The sequence below is a fragment of the Elgaria multicarinata genome, chromosome 19, assembly GCF_023053635.1.
Source record: "Elgaria multicarinata webbii isolate HBS135686 ecotype San Diego chromosome 19, rElgMul1.1.pri, whole genome shotgun sequence".
In the NCBI taxonomy this organism is placed as follows: domain Eukaryota; kingdom Metazoa; phylum Chordata; class Lepidosauria; order Squamata; family Anguidae; genus Elgaria; species Elgaria multicarinata.
The window spans coordinates 115,780-132,701 of record NC_086189.1 but is presented as its reverse complement, the minus strand read 5'-3'; the positions used below and the strand labels follow the sequence as shown (position 1 = coordinate 132,701).

General features: G+C 51.8%; 1 protein-coding gene across 1 annotated transcript in view; it reads right to left on the bottom strand.

Annotated features, from left to right (window-relative positions):
• LOC134411221 (maestro heat-like repeat family member 5) overlaps nucleotides 1-16,922 on the bottom strand; it is an 89,382-nt gene that overhangs the window by 48,272 nt on the left and 24,188 nt on the right. Inside the window, exons 9-17 of the mRNA XM_063144938.1 lie at nucleotides 14,798-14,896; nucleotides 13,878-14,003; nucleotides 12,017-12,139; nucleotides 10,697-10,776; nucleotides 10,046-10,184; nucleotides 9,353-9,448; nucleotides 8,866-8,970; nucleotides 7,027-7,162; nucleotides 1,327-1,442 (exon numbers count right to left, since the gene is read on the bottom strand). Of these exons, the coding sequence (XP_063001008.1) occupies nucleotides 1,327-1,442; nucleotides 7,027-7,162; nucleotides 8,866-8,970; nucleotides 9,353-9,448; nucleotides 10,046-10,184; nucleotides 10,697-10,776; nucleotides 12,017-12,139; nucleotides 13,878-14,003; nucleotides 14,798-14,896 (1,020 nt within the window). The remainder of the gene's footprint in view (nucleotides 1-1,326; nucleotides 1,443-7,026; nucleotides 7,163-8,865; nucleotides 8,971-9,352; nucleotides 9,449-10,045; nucleotides 10,185-10,696; nucleotides 10,777-12,016; nucleotides 12,140-13,877; nucleotides 14,004-14,797; nucleotides 14,897-16,922) is intronic.

The following is a 16,922-nucleotide window of genomic DNA, read 5'->3' as shown; positions in this document are numbered from 1 at the left end:
CTGTTTCGTTGTCTCTTTCGTTTTGGCTTTGAATGCTCTTTCTCATGATCTCGATATGTTATTGTTGTAAGCTGCCTCTGGGGTGGGTGGGCTTTTAGAGCAAAAAAGGGGGCACGGATCTCTTCTGTCGATTAAGTAGAATCAAGCAACTACGATGAGTAACAGACCGTAGGCTGGCCCACCCCAAAGGGCCCCTGTGCCGGAGCTCCAGAGGCTGATGTGGCTCCACCTGCCGGCCAGCCTGGCCCAAAAGGGGCCTCTTCACCCATAGCAAAGAGCGATTGAGCCCTCTGTGCGGTGCTGCCTCAGCCTCCAACAGGGCACTGGGAAATCAGCCCCATGGGCCACGGGGGGGGGGGGCAGGCACGGGGGAGGCCCGGAGCCACGGCCACGCCGGGCCTTCACCCAGCACATCCCTTGCAGCTGGAACTGCCAGGCCGGTAGCGGATCCTTTAGAAGGCAGAGGTGAACTCAGTGGCAATGAGCACCTTTTATCAGCTCAGGCTGATATACCAACTACGCCCTTATCTGGACAGAGATAGCCTAGCTACAGTGATCCATGCTCTGATAACCTCTCGCTTGCGTTATACCTGGGGCTGCCTTTGAAAATGGTCCGGAAGCTTCAGCTGGTACAAAACAGGGCAGCCCGTTTACTAACAGGGACTGGCCAGCAAGATCACATTACGCCAGTCCTTTTCCAGCTTCATTGGCTGCCAGTCCAGGTCCGGGCCCGATTCAAAGTGCTGGTATTGACATTTAAAGCCCTAAACGGTTTGGGGCCAGGTTATTTGAAGGAACGCCTCCTCCCATATGTACCTGCCCGGACCTTAAGATCATCTACAGGAGCCCTTCTTCGTGAGCCCCTGCCAAAGGAAGTGAGGCAGGTGGCTACTAGAAAGAGGGCTTTCTCCGCTGTGGCACCCCGGTTGTGGAATGAGCTCCCCAGAGAGGTCCGCCTGGCGCCTACACTGTACTGCTTTCATCGCCAGCTGAAGGCCTTTTTATTCTCTCAATATTTTAATACTTAATTTTAACCTAAATTTAAATCTTACTGTTTTAACTCTGCACTTGTTCCCTGATTTATTTGCTGTTTTATTTGTATATTTTGTACAGCACCAAGTACGTTGTTGGTGCTATATAAATAAATAAATAAATAAATAAATAAATAAATAAATAATGATGATGTCAGAACTGTCCCACCCCAGCCCAAACACGCAAGTGTGCTCCCCACCCTGCCAGGGGTGGAATGAGGCCACGAGGCCAGAGCTGAGCCCACTGAGGGTCAGCATTTTGCAACTCTGCCTATCTGCAAGGCAGCCACAGTACCATTGCCATCTGCCAGCTGCTGTCCAGCACCACGAGGGAGCACCACTCCTCTTCCTGGGCCTTGAAGCTCCTCTGCATCGGCCACTTCCTCCTCTTCTGCTTGCTCTTCTTCAGCCCTGAGGCAAAAACAGAGCAGCTGCTAGACCCCAGTGGGCAATAACGGGGGTGGGGGAGGAAGGGGGCCTTGTTCCACCACCGTAGCAGCAGCAGCAGCAGCAGCAGCAGCAGCAGCAGCAGCAGAGAGCTGTGCACAGCACCAGGACCTCTGTAGGACCGTGACGAGGCGGCCGGGCCTGAAACGGGGTGGTGAGGGATCTGTGGGCCGTCAGGGGAAGCCTATGGACACCAGTCGCTAGGGGACATGGTTGGGAGGGTCTGTTGCGCCGTGTGCTGCTTGCGGAGGATTCCTGGTCGCCAGCTGGTCAGCTGCTGTGTGCCCAGAGCGCTGGATGAAATGGACCCTTGGACTGACCCAGCCTCAGGGCTCTTCTGATGGTCTCAGGGGAAGCTGATGGCTGGCCGGCGAGGGGCCAGGAGCAGAAGGACTGAAGGAGGAGGCCAGAGACGGGAAGGGCGGAGCAGGAGGAGGCAAAGAGAGGGAGGGCTTGTCAAGGAGGCAGCAGGAAGGGGGGCGTGGGAAACGGCAGAGGGGAGAGCGGAGGCCTCATCCCAGCAAGAGCAGGGCAGGACGGGGGCCTCTGGAGAGGTAGGAGGAGAGGACCAGACTCAGCGAGACGCCACGGCTGGAGCGGAGTAGGGTGGAGGGCTCGAGGAAGGCCTGCAAGGAGGATTTTGCAGAAATACACAAGTGGGTTGGGTGGGCGGGAGGCAACCTGGGCAGGGCAGGGCCAGGATCCTCAGCAGCGGAGAGCTGAGTTGGTTTCAAGGACACCTATTTCTAATAGGCATTCAAATAAAATTTACAGGTGAAGCAGATTAGGCAGACCTTTCAAATTTGCACCATCTTACCCCTGCTTCTCAATTAGGAAATTCTATAATCAAATGCTTCCAAGAGTATTCCGGAAATAAAAATGAGATCCCAATGCCTCATGCAACACAGCTTGGCCTTCTGACCCCTAAGCAGAGTTTGATCATGAGCACCCTTTACTGATAAGAAAGGAATCCAGATCAAGAGGTGCAGATGTTCCATTTATAGTTACGACTTTCACTTAGCAGTGTTAAAGAGGGCCCCATAATACAAGTAGCTACATAATGAGGCCAGGTGGGTCATCAGACAAGTAGCCGAAAACCTTATCCCAGAGCATATCTATCTATCTATCTATCTATCTATCTATCTATCTATCTATCTATCCAGTAGTGTAAGGCTTCTTACTTGAGCTCTACCACACAAAACTTGCTCATTTTTGTTTTAAACTGAAGCTTGAGCAGTGTAGACATGCAGAAAATTTTGATACTTTGAAAAAGTTCAAAGTTTGAGCTTTAATAGTAGTTAACTTTCTCCACACCAAACAGGCAGGGTAGCCACTCTGCCAGTGGGATGATGGATAGCCCTGCTCAGTCAATGAGTGTGGCATTAAGGCAGGCCCTGGGTCCAGCCAAGCAGTTAGGAGATTAAGGTCATACTGCCTGGTCTGCAGTTCCCAGGTTCCTCGTTTTTGCCCTTTTTGAAGATAGGGACAATGTTATCCCTCCTCCAGTCATCCGGCACTTCAGCCATCTTCCATGACTTCGTAAAGATCATAGGCAGTGGTTCTGAGAGTTCTTTCACTAGCTCCTTCATTACTCTAGGATGCAGTTCATTGGGCCCTGATGAGGTGTTCCTTGACCATTTGTTTATCAATCTCAAACTGCAATCCTGCCCCTTCAGCTTGTACTTCACTTTTTCCAGGCCAGGGTCATAGACCTCCTTTTGGGAAAAGACTGAGCCAAAGTAGGAATTGAGCACTCAATTTGCCATCCTCACTGAGGGCGTTGCTAGACCTACCAGGTGTTCCGTCGTTGAGGAGCGGTGAAAGCGGATTTTCCTGTTCAGCCGTGACGCCTCATGCTCCACACCTGCCTTCGATTTGTGGTGGAAGTTTGCGCCGGTTGTGCTGCTGCCGCCACGAGCACGGTTCTGCAGCCACACCGGCCTGATTGCCGCGGCTTTTTTTTCCCGCTCGCTGCACGGTTTGCGCAAGTCCGAAAGACCGCAAACTTGCGCAGCTGTCAGCGATGCCGCCGCCGACCCCGGCGGCAGCGGCGGCAGATCCGGAGCCGGCGGCGGCAGTGGCAGTGCCAGCTGAAGTGCTGCTGGTGCTGTTGAGAGTCAACAATGATGCGCTCACTTCCTGATGGGGGTCGTGGCGGGAGTAATATGACCCGAGGTCAATCGTCTGCATGGGCACTCTGTGCCTACATCTCCCATCATGCCTCTGAGGTGTCGCCGGCGATGACCGGCTCTGTGCCCTCTGCCCCATCCCAAGGAGCCAACCCACATCTGGTCATAGCCATGGCAGCAGCCCACAAACAGCTCTGCCCTCTGCCAGCCTGGTACCCACACTAACAGGCAGCGCACAGCACCGCCATTATGCGGCCATGGTAGCTGCCCACCGCGAGGAGTCACCAGCCACTTTTCCAGTCCTCCGGTCCTGCGCAAATTGTCACTGGGGAAATAATAAAAAAAAGCCGCTCCGCCGCGCTGCCCCAGCTGGCGGACTGCGCGCAAATGGCGGGCGCGGCTTGACCGAAGCCGCTGACCACTCCCCCTTAGCACGCCTTTTCCTGCACAGTGCGGACCGCAGTGACCTCACATCCTCCCACACATACTCCGAATTACCGTGGGACGGCAGGAAAAGGCGCCCTAGAACTCACTTTTTTAAAGTCGGGAGAAAGAGGCTTCACCGCAGGATAACGGCGGATCCTCGTGAACGTCATCTGTAAGCCTCGACGTGACTGCGGAAAGTAACGCGCGCTAGAGCCTCGTCTAGTAACGCCCTGAGTAGCTGAACCACCATTTCTTTCCTGTCTTTTACTATGCGTGTATCTGAAGAAAGCTTTTTTGTTGATTTTAGCATCCCTCGCTAATCTCAGCTCATTCTCAGCTTTAGCCTTCCTGATGCCAATCCAACACTTCTGTGCTACCTGTCTGTACTCTTCTTTTGTAGCCTGGCCTTCCTTCCACTTCCTATATGTGTCCTTTTTTGTTTTCATGTCATCTCTAAGCTTTTTGTGGAGCCAAAACTCCCACCCATCGTGGACTCCTTTTCTCATTAGAGTCACTTATAATAGTTACGAGTTTATTAAAATCACATTTCCTAAAATCTAGAGTACGTGTATGGCTACACTAAGCTTTTGTTTCCTTTAAAATTGATTTTAAACTCAAGTATGCTGTGGTCACTTTCCCCCAGAGTTCCCCTAACTGCCACTCTATCCACTTAAGTCCTCCCTATTAGTCAATATCAAGTCAGATAGACAATCCTCTAGTTCCTTCCTCCACTTTCTGTTGGAGAAAATTATCAGCCACGCACATCAGGAATTTCTTGCAGGAGCCACTTTTGGCAGAATTTGTCTTCCAACAGATATCAAGGTAATTGAAGTCCCCCATCACTATACATCAGACTTCTTTGAAACACTGGCAATTTGTTTCTCAAAAGTTTCATCCTCCTGTTCTCCTTGATTGGGTGGTCAGCGGTAGACTGCATCATGTTCTTTTTATTCCTTGCCCCATTAATCTTAATCCAGATGCTCTCAATGGGGCTCCCAGGCTCATCTGCCTGTATTTCTGTGCAGCGATAGGTATTTTTTAACATATAGTGCAACTCACCTCCCTTTCTATTTTTTCTGTTCTTTTTGAACAAGTTATATTCCTCAATTGCTACATTCCAGTCATGGGTGTCATCCCACCAAGTTTCAGTTATACCTATCAAGTCGTATTTGCCTTCATGTATTTGCCTTCATGTATAAGTTCAAGTTTGTGCTGTTTGTTTTCCATACTCTGGGCATTAGTATATAGCCACTGTGCATCAGATTGTGCATCAGTCAAAGGGCTATGTATAGGGAAATAAATCATAGAAACATAGAATAGTAGAGTTGGAAGGGGCCTATAAGACTATCAAATCCAACCCCCCGCTCAGTGCAGGAATCCACCCTAAAGCATCCCTGACTGATGGCTGTCCAGCTGCCTCTTGACTGCCTCTAGTGTGGGAGAGCACATGACCTCTCTAGGTCATTGGTTCCATTGCCGTACTGCTCTAACAGTCAGGACGTTTTTCTTGATGTCTAGCCAGAATGTGACCAATGCATTGTAAACTGCCCTGGGATACATATTTTGAAGGGTGGTATATAAATGCCTTAAATGTACAAACTAAACACGTCAAAACAGTTTTGCTTGTCTTCCCTCCCAAACTGTCCCCTCGCTCTTCATTCTTTGTTACTGTTAATAATGTCATACTTTATCCAGTGGAAGAAGCTCGTAGTCTTGGCTTCATATTTGATTCTTCACTTTCTTTCTCCTCACATATCGAGGCTGTAGCCAAGTCCTGCTGTTTTTTCCAATATAACATTGCCAGGATCCGTCCGGTCTCATCTGAATCTTCTGCTAAGACCCTTGTCCATGCTTTGGTTATCTCCCGTTTGGACTTTTGTCATCTTCTTTTGACTGGTCTTCCTTATGCTCATCTCTCCTCTTTGGTCTCTCTTCGCCATTCTGCAGCCAAGATTATTTTCTTGGCTCGTTGTTTTGACCATGTTTCTCCTTTGTTGAAATCTCTTCATTGGCTTCTGATCCCATATAGAATTCAGTATAAGTTTCTTTTGCTGACATTCAAAGCGTGTCTTGGTCTTGCACCTTCTTATCTTTCCTCTCTCATTTCACTCTACCATCCCCCTCGTACCCTCCGTTCTTCAAATGTTACGTTGCTCTCCCGCCCAAGAGTCTCTATCTCTCTTGCCCGGCTTCGCCCGTTCTCTCTGGCTGCCCCGTTTGCTTGGAATGCTCTTCCAGAGCAACTACGTACTACGAGTTCCATTGTAGATTTTAAAACGCGTTTGAAAACTCATTTGTTTTCCATAGCTTTTGGTATTTTAGCTTGATTTACTGTTCTTATTACTATGATTATTCCCTTATTTCAGTTTTGTGAAACCCTTCCCCCTTCATATGTTTTAATGTGATTTTAGGTTGTAAGCCTCTAGGCAAGGCATCGCTGTTTTATTTGTATATTTTGTACAGCACCAAGTACATTGTTGGTGCTATATAAATACATAAATAATAATAATCCTGTGTAAATGTCTACACTGAAGTAAGTCCCACTGAGTTCCACGGAATGTACTTCCAGGTAAAGCTGTATAGGAGGGCAGCCCCATCAATCAATCAATCAATCAATCAATCAATCGAGTACTGGGCAATTCCTAGTTACCAGCTGTTCTCTGGGAGTGAGTTTGGCCACAGAGCAGCACCTGCATTTGCCACAGACGCTCTACCCAACCAAGCCCTCTTAGCTGTGCCGTGACACATTGCATAGCATTTTCATATATTTTGCCTGGACGTTTCTGATCCCCCAAGACCTCCCTATTAGCCATTTTCATTGTCCCTCATGATAATAACAAGTGGCCTGGATTAACCCTGGGACAAGGGGCAGGATGTCAGCGACCTCAGGGCAGACCAGGGTGCCTGCCTGCCCGCCCCTTCCCACGCTGTGCTGAGCGATCTCCCCTGACAAAGGAGCACAGGCTGCTGAATTCTTGCCTCCTGGGCCTTACCCTTCCGGCGCAACAAGATCTCATAGAGGCAGCTGACTCCTTGCACTGCAAAAGCACTAATGCGCTGCACCGGATCATTGCACAGAGCTATCAGAACAGCAGTCAGGTGGGCCAGCTTGCTGAAGTCCCGAGACAGCTGATGAAAAGAAAGGGAAAGCATTAGCTGAGCCCCACCAGGGGGTGGGTGGGTGTTCCAGCCAGCCCCCACCTAAAGAACACAGGAAAAACCATGAGTGGGCAGCAGCGAGCAGGCAATAAAACACTCATCTGATGAGCCCCCAACTCTCTCCTTTGTGGCAATTGGGACACCCAGGGAGCGACTGTCACACGCTGTGGTGCCACCAACACAGGCGACTCTGGAGATGATCAGACCAGCTTGCCGGGCTGTTGGGTGGAGCAGGAGGCGCCCGCAGGTGTCCTGCCAAAGCATCCCAGGTGTGCCAACTTAGAGGAAGAACCGTTTCCCCACCACTGTCCAAAGGAGCCTCCATGAATTCAGCTGAAGCACTGGGCAAGTGTACGTGAGGGTGTCTCGCCAGGAACACCCACGTCCCCAGAGGGCAACTCATTGCCCCAGTCATGAGGAAAGTGCTCTGCTTCTCCACCCTGGCTCTTTGGGCTCTTTGGGCTACTGGACACACAGCCCAAAGCCGGCAGTCAGGCAGCCGTGCCAGACCCTCAGCATGGCAGCATGTGGGCCATTATCCTTAGGTTACACAGAAAGGAGCCACAATGCCGGTGTTACAGATGCACAACCTCATTTGGGTCTCCTGCTTCTTAAGAGCTCCTAGGCTGGGAAAGTGTCTGTGGCGTTACACCCCACAAGTCAGTTGCCAAATGTATGTCTGCAGTTTGTAAGTCTGTGGTGAGTTTAGAATGTTGGCCTGAGTGGGCGGAGTTAGGATGTCTGGGGAGGGGGAGGAGGGATATATAAGGGAAGGACGGAGGGGATTGCGGGAGACTTTTTAGGTCCTCTTAGAGTCTTTAGTGCTCTCTTTGTTTAGAGTACTTAAGTTCTGGGAAATTTGAGGTTCAGGGTAGAGAGTGGTGTCTCTGGAGTGTGGTGTGCACATAGTTGATGTATATTAATCAATACAGATAATAAAGAAAGCTCAAGAGTGATTGTGTGAGAGAAAGGAAAGCGTGTATGTGAATGAGTGAAAGGATTGAATGAAAGGTTTCAAAAAGGGTTTTAAATGTTTTATTTGAAACAAAGCTTGTGAACTTTTGAAAATAAATTTTGATTGTTTTGTTTTTAACTACCACAAAAATCCCACGTGTCTGTTTGGCATTTATCATCTGAAGTTTACACATTTAGCACCCACTCTGACAATAATTCACCTCAGCACATATAACTCACAGTGTTTTATTTGATATATTGAAATCCTTCTCCATTTAACCCCTTTCTCCACATAGTTTGGAGGAAGGGGTTTTTTATCCCTTGCCTCAGGCGTATCAAGCAGTGGGGCTTGGCTGGAGCAGGGAGTAGCTGCGGCCAGGCTTGGTGTTCAGAGCCTGTGTCGTGGCAGTGTCCCCCATTCCCACCCTGCTTGCCTTCTATGGAGAGGAGCCAGAAAGCCACATATTCCAGCAGTCTGGAGAGAGGCGGACGGGGAGCCTCCGTATTCACACATAACGCTGTTCCGATATCCAGGTGCCCTCCTACCTGGGAGCTCGCGGAGGCTCCTGGCTGGACACAGAATGCCGGGCCTGATCCAGCAGGGCAATTCCTGGGTTCCTTTGGGCAGACCATGGCTGCAGCCTGGGCGCCGCCTTGAGGAAAAGAGCCCCCCCTCTGGTCATGAGTACACTGGCCTCCCGAGCGCAACGGCTACTCACATCAAAGTGGAAACGCCCAGCTACAAATTTCAAGAGCTTCATTGCTGTCTCCACCGCTCTCTCACGCACATGATCTGATTTTGAGGTCATCCATGGTTCCATGATCTATCAAACGAAGGGCAGACACAGAGAATGTGTTCCTAACCTTGTCTGGGCCACAGGAAGATCAAGATGAGCTGAAAAACGACCCCCACGTGACTACTGACAATTGGAAGTCTCCATTGTCTCACTTGTAGGCAGGCTCAGAAGCAGCATCAACAGAAGAGCAGGTTTGGACCAGTGAGGCCAGGGTGGCGAAATTCCTGTCCCAGAGGGTTTCCAGCCAGTGTGGCCGAACAAAGGCAGCCCAGTGGGCCCGTCCGGCATTTCCCCAGCCTCCTTGCCCCTCTAAGGCCAAAGTGGAGGCTCTGGCACCAGCATCCCCCCCCCCCCCGTGAGGAGGGTGCAAAGGGCCATGCTGGGCGCCCTGCCCCCCCCCCCCGCCTACCTTCATCAGGTGCTGCAGCTCACTTGGGCGTGGGTTCTCCAGCAGCAGGTCTTGCAGCATCTCCTCAAAGCTGCTCATGGTCTGGTGGTAGAGGCCCTGAAGCACAAGGAAGCAGCAGGTGTGAGCCCCACACGTCCTGCTAGGAGGAGGGAAGGGCTGAGCCAGGGAAGGTGGACAAGATGCACCGGGTGCTGCCACAGCCCGGCCCATCCCCTGAATGGGTCTGGGTCGTCTCTGGCCCTGGACTAGCCCCCAAAGAGGTCTCCAAGGGGGTGTCTTTACAGCGCTGGGTTGGTGCTGCACCTCTTTGAAACCCTGCGCCTTCCTTCCCTGGCGTGGCGTCGGGTAATCCCAAAGCTGAGGAGGGAGCACGGGGTTCTGGGTGGCCGCCTGGGGACTGTAGCCGCCCCTGCCCTCTTCCTGGTGGAAGGCGACCAACCACAGGTCACCTTCCACCAGGCACCACCCAGCCACACCTCCGCTGCCACTCCAGAGCAAGGCAGGCCCTTCAAATGCGGAATTTAATTTCTGCACTGATTTTCATCCTGAAACTGTCATCAGAACGGACCACCACAGCAGTGAGTCTCCTGCACTGAGCAGGGGGTTGGACTCGATGGCCTTAGAGGCCCCTTCCAACTCTACTATTCTATGATTCTATGAGCGTTGGTAGGTGTGCAGCAGACAAGGGCTCACTTTGACGTCATCCACTGCCGGCTCGTTTCCGTACGTTTGCCCTTCTAGGCTGTCCAGGGGGGGAAGGCCAAACACGCTCACGAAGGAGACGCAGAGCAGCTGGGATTTCTTCTCTGCCTCCAGGAGAGGCTTCAGCTTGCTGATGGAAGAGGAACACACCCGAAGTTTAGTTGCAGCAAGAAGGGATGGAACCCTGTCAGCGCCCAAGGGATTTTGGCCTCATCCTCCGGCTCAGAGGAGCTGTCAGTCGCACAATCTCTCATGAAGGCAAAAAGGCTGCTTTGCCCAGATTCGCTACTGCCAAGGAAGTAAAGGAGGATGGCTGGGGAGGAAATGCAACGCCCCCCAGGCTGCCCCCGCTCCGGGGCAGAGCACAAGAAGGTCCCAGGTCACCTCGCTCAAGCCGGCGCACAAGACCCTATGGCAGGGGTGGGCAACAGGGGGCCGTCCAGCTGTCATTGGGCTTACCTGCCATGCCTCAGGAGCACGCCAGGGCCCTTGGAGCCTTTCTATGCCTTCCACCTTGAACTGGGCCCCCAAAGGACTGGGAGCCATTGCTCTTCTGACATATTTCTACTAAGGGTGACCCTCGAGCCTCGCTGCGAATCTCCCCTCCCGCCCGACATTTGAAATGCTGTTCCTGTCCACTACCTGAGTTCTTTCGCGATGTACATAGCATCCTGACGCACTGTGCTGGCCAGTGTGTGGACAGGTTCTCTTTCAATCAGCACCTGGGAGGTCATTACAGAGACACAGTATGAATGTTGAACAGGCGACACCAACTCCCCTTTAGAGGTATCTAGGGATCTGATGAGAACAGGCAGGTGTTTTCACCAACAACTGAGCTGCAACCGGAAGAGCCTCCCACATGGACGATCTCTCCACCAACAGCCCAGACTCCTCTGATGTGACCCTGGCCTCCCTACCGAGGCCAAGCTCCTTCCCAACACCCCCATCTATTTATCTGCATGCGCTTGTGGGCCAGGTCAAGACCCAAGACAGCAGCCACTGGGTAGCGCATGGGATCTTGCTTTTGCGGCGTTCGCGACTGAAGAGGCTGCTGCTCCTGGCTTTTAGAGATGCTTTGCTTCTGGTGGAGTGCTCTCTCTCTCTCTCTCTCTCTCTCTCTCTCTCACACACACACACACACACACACACACACACACACACCCTCCCTCCAATCTAAAATGAGAGTAACAAATTATAGCTGAAAATCTTGGCTTTCATTTTTGTGATTTGTAAATTAATTTAGTCATTAATTAGATTTGTATAATTTCCAACTGGCCAAAGCCCTTGGGGCAGTTCACAATCATAAAACCAAACAACAACAACAACAACAACAACAACAACAACTAAATCAACACCCACAAAAAAGCAACAAAATGCTACAATATTAAAATATTTTTTAAGAACGTTGAGGAGTCAGCAGTAAAACCAAGAATTAGAGCAACAGATTAATTATAAATAGGAAGAGGAAGGTCTTATCCTGGCACCTAAATGTACACATTGAAGGTGACAGTTGGGTCCCGCTAGGGCGGGGGGCATTCCATAGACAGAGGGCCTAGGAGTGGGCCTACAAACCCCTCCCCAGTGCTGTTCACAGGTCATGACAGCTCAGGGTGGCTTCATTGACCTGCAGGAGCTGTCCACGACATGCCCAGGACCTGAGGGCACCCTTTTTGCACAGGGCCTGCGGGCCCCTGGCGTGCCATGGCTTCTCATGTCGTGTGAACCCAAGCCGCAGGCGTTGCTTGAGGGCTCTGGCAAAAGGGCCAGGCACTGGGCACAGCCCTTGCTGGCCAAATGGAGAGGAGGGATGGCTCTAGGGGCCAGAAGAGGCACCAGCCGCTGGGCCCAATCTCTCTATTCGTGCAGCAGGAGACTCCTTGGGGGCAGCTGGCCAGCAGAGGTGGGGCTCAGGTTCACTAGCAACTATTGTGCTTCCACAGAAAGTGAGCGGAGCATACTTACGATCAGGCATTCCACCAGTGCCGTTTTCTTGTCCAGACGGAGGCCTTGTGCTTTACCTGTTGCAGCAACGGCCTCGAGGAACATCAGCACAGCAATCAAAAAGGTTTTCTTCAGGTTTATGTCCTAAATGCAGTCCGAGGGCAGAAAACAGATCCCCATGAACAAACAAAGCCACATCCTTTCATATGGCTTCATAGGCATAATCTACCCCAAAGGGAGGGCAATGTCGAGGATGATCAGGGGTTTGGAAACAAAGCCCTATGAGGAGAGACTGAAAGAACTGGGCAGGTTTAGCCTGGAGAAGAGAAGGCTGAGGCGAGACATGAGAGCACTCTTCAAATACTTGAAAGGTTGTCACACAGAGGAGGGCCAGGATTTCTTCTCAATCACCCCAGAGTGTAGGACACGGAATAACGGGCTCAAGTTACAGGAAGCCAGATTCCAGCTGGACATCAGGAAAAACTTCCTGACCATAAGAGTAGTACAACAGTGGAACCAATGGCCTAGGGAAGTTGTGGGCTCTCCCACACTGGAGGCCTTCAGGAGGCAGCTGGACAACCCTCTGTCAGGGATGCTTTAGGGTGGATTCCTGCATTGAGCAGGGGTTGAACTCGATGGCCTTATAGGACCCCTTCCAACTCTACTATTCTATGATTCTATGATGATTTCTTGTATATGAAGTTCTAGGGCTGCGGCATTTATATTGACCATTCAGACCTTTCATCAGCTACAAAGGTGACTTCTGGGCAGCAGATCTTTTTAAAAAAACACCAAAAAAACAAAACAAAACAAAACACAATATGGGGGTGTGGAAGGAAAAGCTGGGCCATGAATGGATCCCTCCAAAACCCCTGCAGGCTGACACCAATGGGGCAGGTGGTGGGCAGCCCTGTGCAGTTCCGCCGCTCCTCTCCCTCTGTCCCTCCCTTTTTATGGCCTTCTCAAGCCATGTTACATAATACATCAATGTGGTTTGTTTCTCCCAATGAGCGGGAAAGGATAGCTCCAGGGCCAGCATCCTGGTTCTGGGAAACAGGGGGGCTTTGACATGCCCTCCCCCGAATGCTCCCCTTTGCCCTCTCTGCCACTGGAACAGTAACTCTGGAGAAGCAGTGACAGCAAATCAGTGGGAGAAGGGGCGGCTTCTGCCTGCGGACCTCCCTATTGGCCTGTGACCCCCGGGGCTTGCTCTCAGCAGTGCGCCCCGACACTTCTTTCAAATGGAGGTGGCAAGGGCCCCAGAGAGAGAGAGAAAGAGAGAGAGAGAGAGGGGGGGAGAGAGAGAGATGCCCCTCTGCTCACACCGGGGAGAGGACGCCTCTTATGAAGTGCTGCCTGGGGTGGCACACACAAGTTCTCGCCTCTTGCTTCAGCATTGATTTAATGACACCCACACAAAAACTGTTGGCTGAGAACCCTAAAAGCCCCGTAGAAGGAAGAGGGAACCAGAAAACGCCAGCTTAGCACCCTCACAACACACCCACACCCACACCCACGTTCATTTAAATGCTTTGGAGTCTGGAGCAAGCAGTGAGGGGCCACAATTGCGGCTGACACCTAATTGACTCATGGTGGTGAGCATCCCTGCAGACTGGAAGGAGCTGGAAGGAGGCTGCCAGCCCACGCTGGTGCCCAGGCAACCGAGGGCCAGTGGAAGTCATCTCTGGCACAGCAGCTGCTGCACGCTGAGCCGTTTCTCTCCTGCTCCAGACTGAACTGGCTAGCAAAACCCCCACAAACTTCCCCAGCAGCCCATTTCAGCTCCAAGGAGGAGGGCGACAAGAGACAGTTGGTGCGCGAGGCAGACCCGCCCCCGCCCCCGCCTGACCACCCCGTGCAAAGGCAAACGTCTTCACCGTACCAAGGGGGCGATGGCAAAGTGCTCCATCATTTTGGTCAGGATGAGTTCGACCCGAGGGAGCAGCTCCTCCTTCATGCCCAGGGCCACACGTCCGTAGCACAGCAGCAGCGTGGTCGACTTGCAGTGCTGGAGGGGAAGGGCAGAGCACAGCGTCGCCTCCTCAGAGCCTGCCCAGAGTCACAGGAGGGCCCATGCGCGTGGAGGGCGGGAGGGCAAGCCAGGGTAAAAGGCATTCGAAGCAGCCTGAAAAGCCCTTTGGGAGTCACCCCAGAGGACTGCCGGGCTCAGGCAGAAGAGGGGTGTCCCCCCCGCCCCCCTGCCCCAAAGACACGCCGGCGCAAGGCCCAGGCCACCAAGTGTGGAATCCCCACACTCCGCTCCCTCAGTCTTCATGAGGCGTCCACACACCATCCTCATGGAATCGGGGAGGGGAGGGCAGCAGAGCCCCACCCCACCCCCCAGTGCGGCAGGCCTGAGCCTTCCTTCACTTTGCCCAAGGCGGGGGCCTTTGGATGCCCCCAGCCCCACACCGCTTTCCTTCTCTGCCGTTCCCTTCAGGCCCTTTTCAGCAGCATACTGCTGGGGTGTTGTTGTTGTTATTATTATTATTATTATTATTATTATTATTATTATTAGAGAACAAATTACTTGGTACTAATGGGCGCAATATACACATTAATAGTCCTTTGCACTTTTCCTCCACAGTGAAATTATGGAAATGAAACATCAGATAAGGAGAGGTCATTTTGAACAATGATGGTGTGGGGGAAGAAAATAACTTCCTGAAAGAAAGGACTTTCAACTTCAGCAAAATGTTGGTTCTGATGAAACGTTTTAAAAAAGGGGGGAAAGGCAAGCCCAGGATCGCCCCCACACCTGCTGACACACACAAATAATGAATTGCATTTCTGAAATGATACCTGGCTGGCTTGTGACCCATTCTTGTTGAAGTTCTCCAGTGCCTTTAAAACCTCATCGGGGTGGCGGGATGCAGCCAAGCCCACAGCGGAAGCGATGCCCTGGGAGGGAGCAGCAAGTGGAAATGGCACGATGGCAGCAGCCGTCCAGCTCTCTGCCCACGAGACCGAGTCGCTGCGGTGGGCCCACCCTGTGCCTGGGCAGGGATATCCTCGCCCTTGGGGTTCACAGAGCCTCTTCCTTGGGCAGAACCATGTCTCTCACGGATATGCCAGGAGCACTCAAGGCACTGCAGTGAACACAGCACTCTGGAGCAGCAAAGGGCTGTCCGCTGCCCCGATGCACCAAAAGTCTCTGTTAAACCCATGGTCCTTTGAGGACATAATTCTCAGGCAAGTCCCTTAAAGGCCACGAAGAGCCTCGGAGCCCCTCCTAGACTAAGATGTGTATCCTGGCGCCAGCATTCCTGGACCAGAGGGCCGCCTCGGTCTCAGCCAGGTGCTTGGTGGGCAAAAGGGCCTGAGTGCCAGAGGCCTCCCTGTCCCCATCCGTGCGCACATAGGCCTGGCCACTGCGCTGACCGCTCTGCACATCAAACCATGGTGCTCTGGCCCACAGAAGGTTCTGGCATGAGGGCACGGGGCGGCCTTTTAGGCACCACAGCACTTTGCTGTAAGCAAACCAAGGGACCCTCTGGAAGCTGTTTCTTAAGGACGCTTCAGACACACTTTTTCTGAACTCCAGGCACGCCCCACGCTCCCCTCTTCCCTCCTTCCGCCCCACATCCCTACAGCCCTTTCTCTTCTGAGCTCCAATGGCCGGGGGTGGGGTGGGGTGGGGTGGGGGCTTTAAGCAGCTTCAGGGTGGCGGAAGAGGAGGAAATGCTTTCACTTGCCGTCTCGGCTGTTCAGCGTTTGCTAACTTATTCAAATCCCTATGAGTGTCTCGACCTTAAGCAACCTCCCCCACCCCCAACACAGAAACCCATATCCTTGCCGTGGGTTTTTGTTTGGGGTTCTTTGTGCTATTAGGATGGGACCTTTATAGGGCAGACAGTGGTTTGAATCGAGGGAGCGCCTCCCTCCCTGGCATGTGGGTGTGTGGGTTGTGTGGGTGTCTTGTTTTCATCACTGAACTCGTGCCATTTCCTCACAGACCCCAGCAAAGCCAGGACTTGCATCTGAGTAGATATGAGAGTGCTGTTAATCTGCAACCCTTGGCAGACTTACTTGGGAGTAAACCCCACTGAACTTAAAGGGGTGCTCTTGGTGGGGTGGGGGGATCAGAGCTGCCTCCCTTTATTGCAGGGGGGCATTTTACCCTCTTCTCCCTCCAATTGCAAACATAGAAAGGCCTTCTTTGACAAGTTCATAGCACAACACCGGCTTTACACACTGTCGATTTCACACCGTTAAGGTGTTTATTCCAGTTTATGTCCGATCTTTTTGAAAACGGGATAAGGGTGAAATGGCGGGAGACATCCTGGCTGGTGTTAATGTTATGTAATCGACCCACAAACTCCCATGAATGTACTTGCCCGTACCCTAAGGTCATCCTCAGGGGTCCTTCTCCATGAGCCTCTGCCAACGGAAGTGAGACAGGTGGATACCAGGAGAAGGGCCTTCTCTGCTGTGGCACCCCGGCTATGGAATGAGCTCCCTAAGGAGGTTCACCTGGCACCTACACTATACTCTTTTGGACACCAGGTGAAGACCTTTTTATTCTCTCAGCATTTTAACAGGCTATAAATTTAATTTTAATTTTGCTGTTTTAAATTTGTGTGTTAAATTTGTATTTCTGCACTGCTGCTGATTTTATCTTGGCTGTGGTTTTATATTGTATTTTATATCATGTTTTTATTCTGTTTGTTTTATACTTTGAATGGTTTTAATATGTGTGAACCTACCAGGAAGCTTCGGCTATTGGGTGGTATAGAAATGCAATCAATCAATAAATGGCCAGCCACAAGCGTGCTAAAAATCGCTCTTTTAGAGATGCCTTATATTATCAAGCACCTGCTTGCCCATAAAGAACATTTCATAGAATCATAGAATAGCAGAGTCGGAAGGGCCCCACAAGGCCATCGAGTCCCACCCCCTGCTCAAGGCAGGAATCCACCCAAAAGCA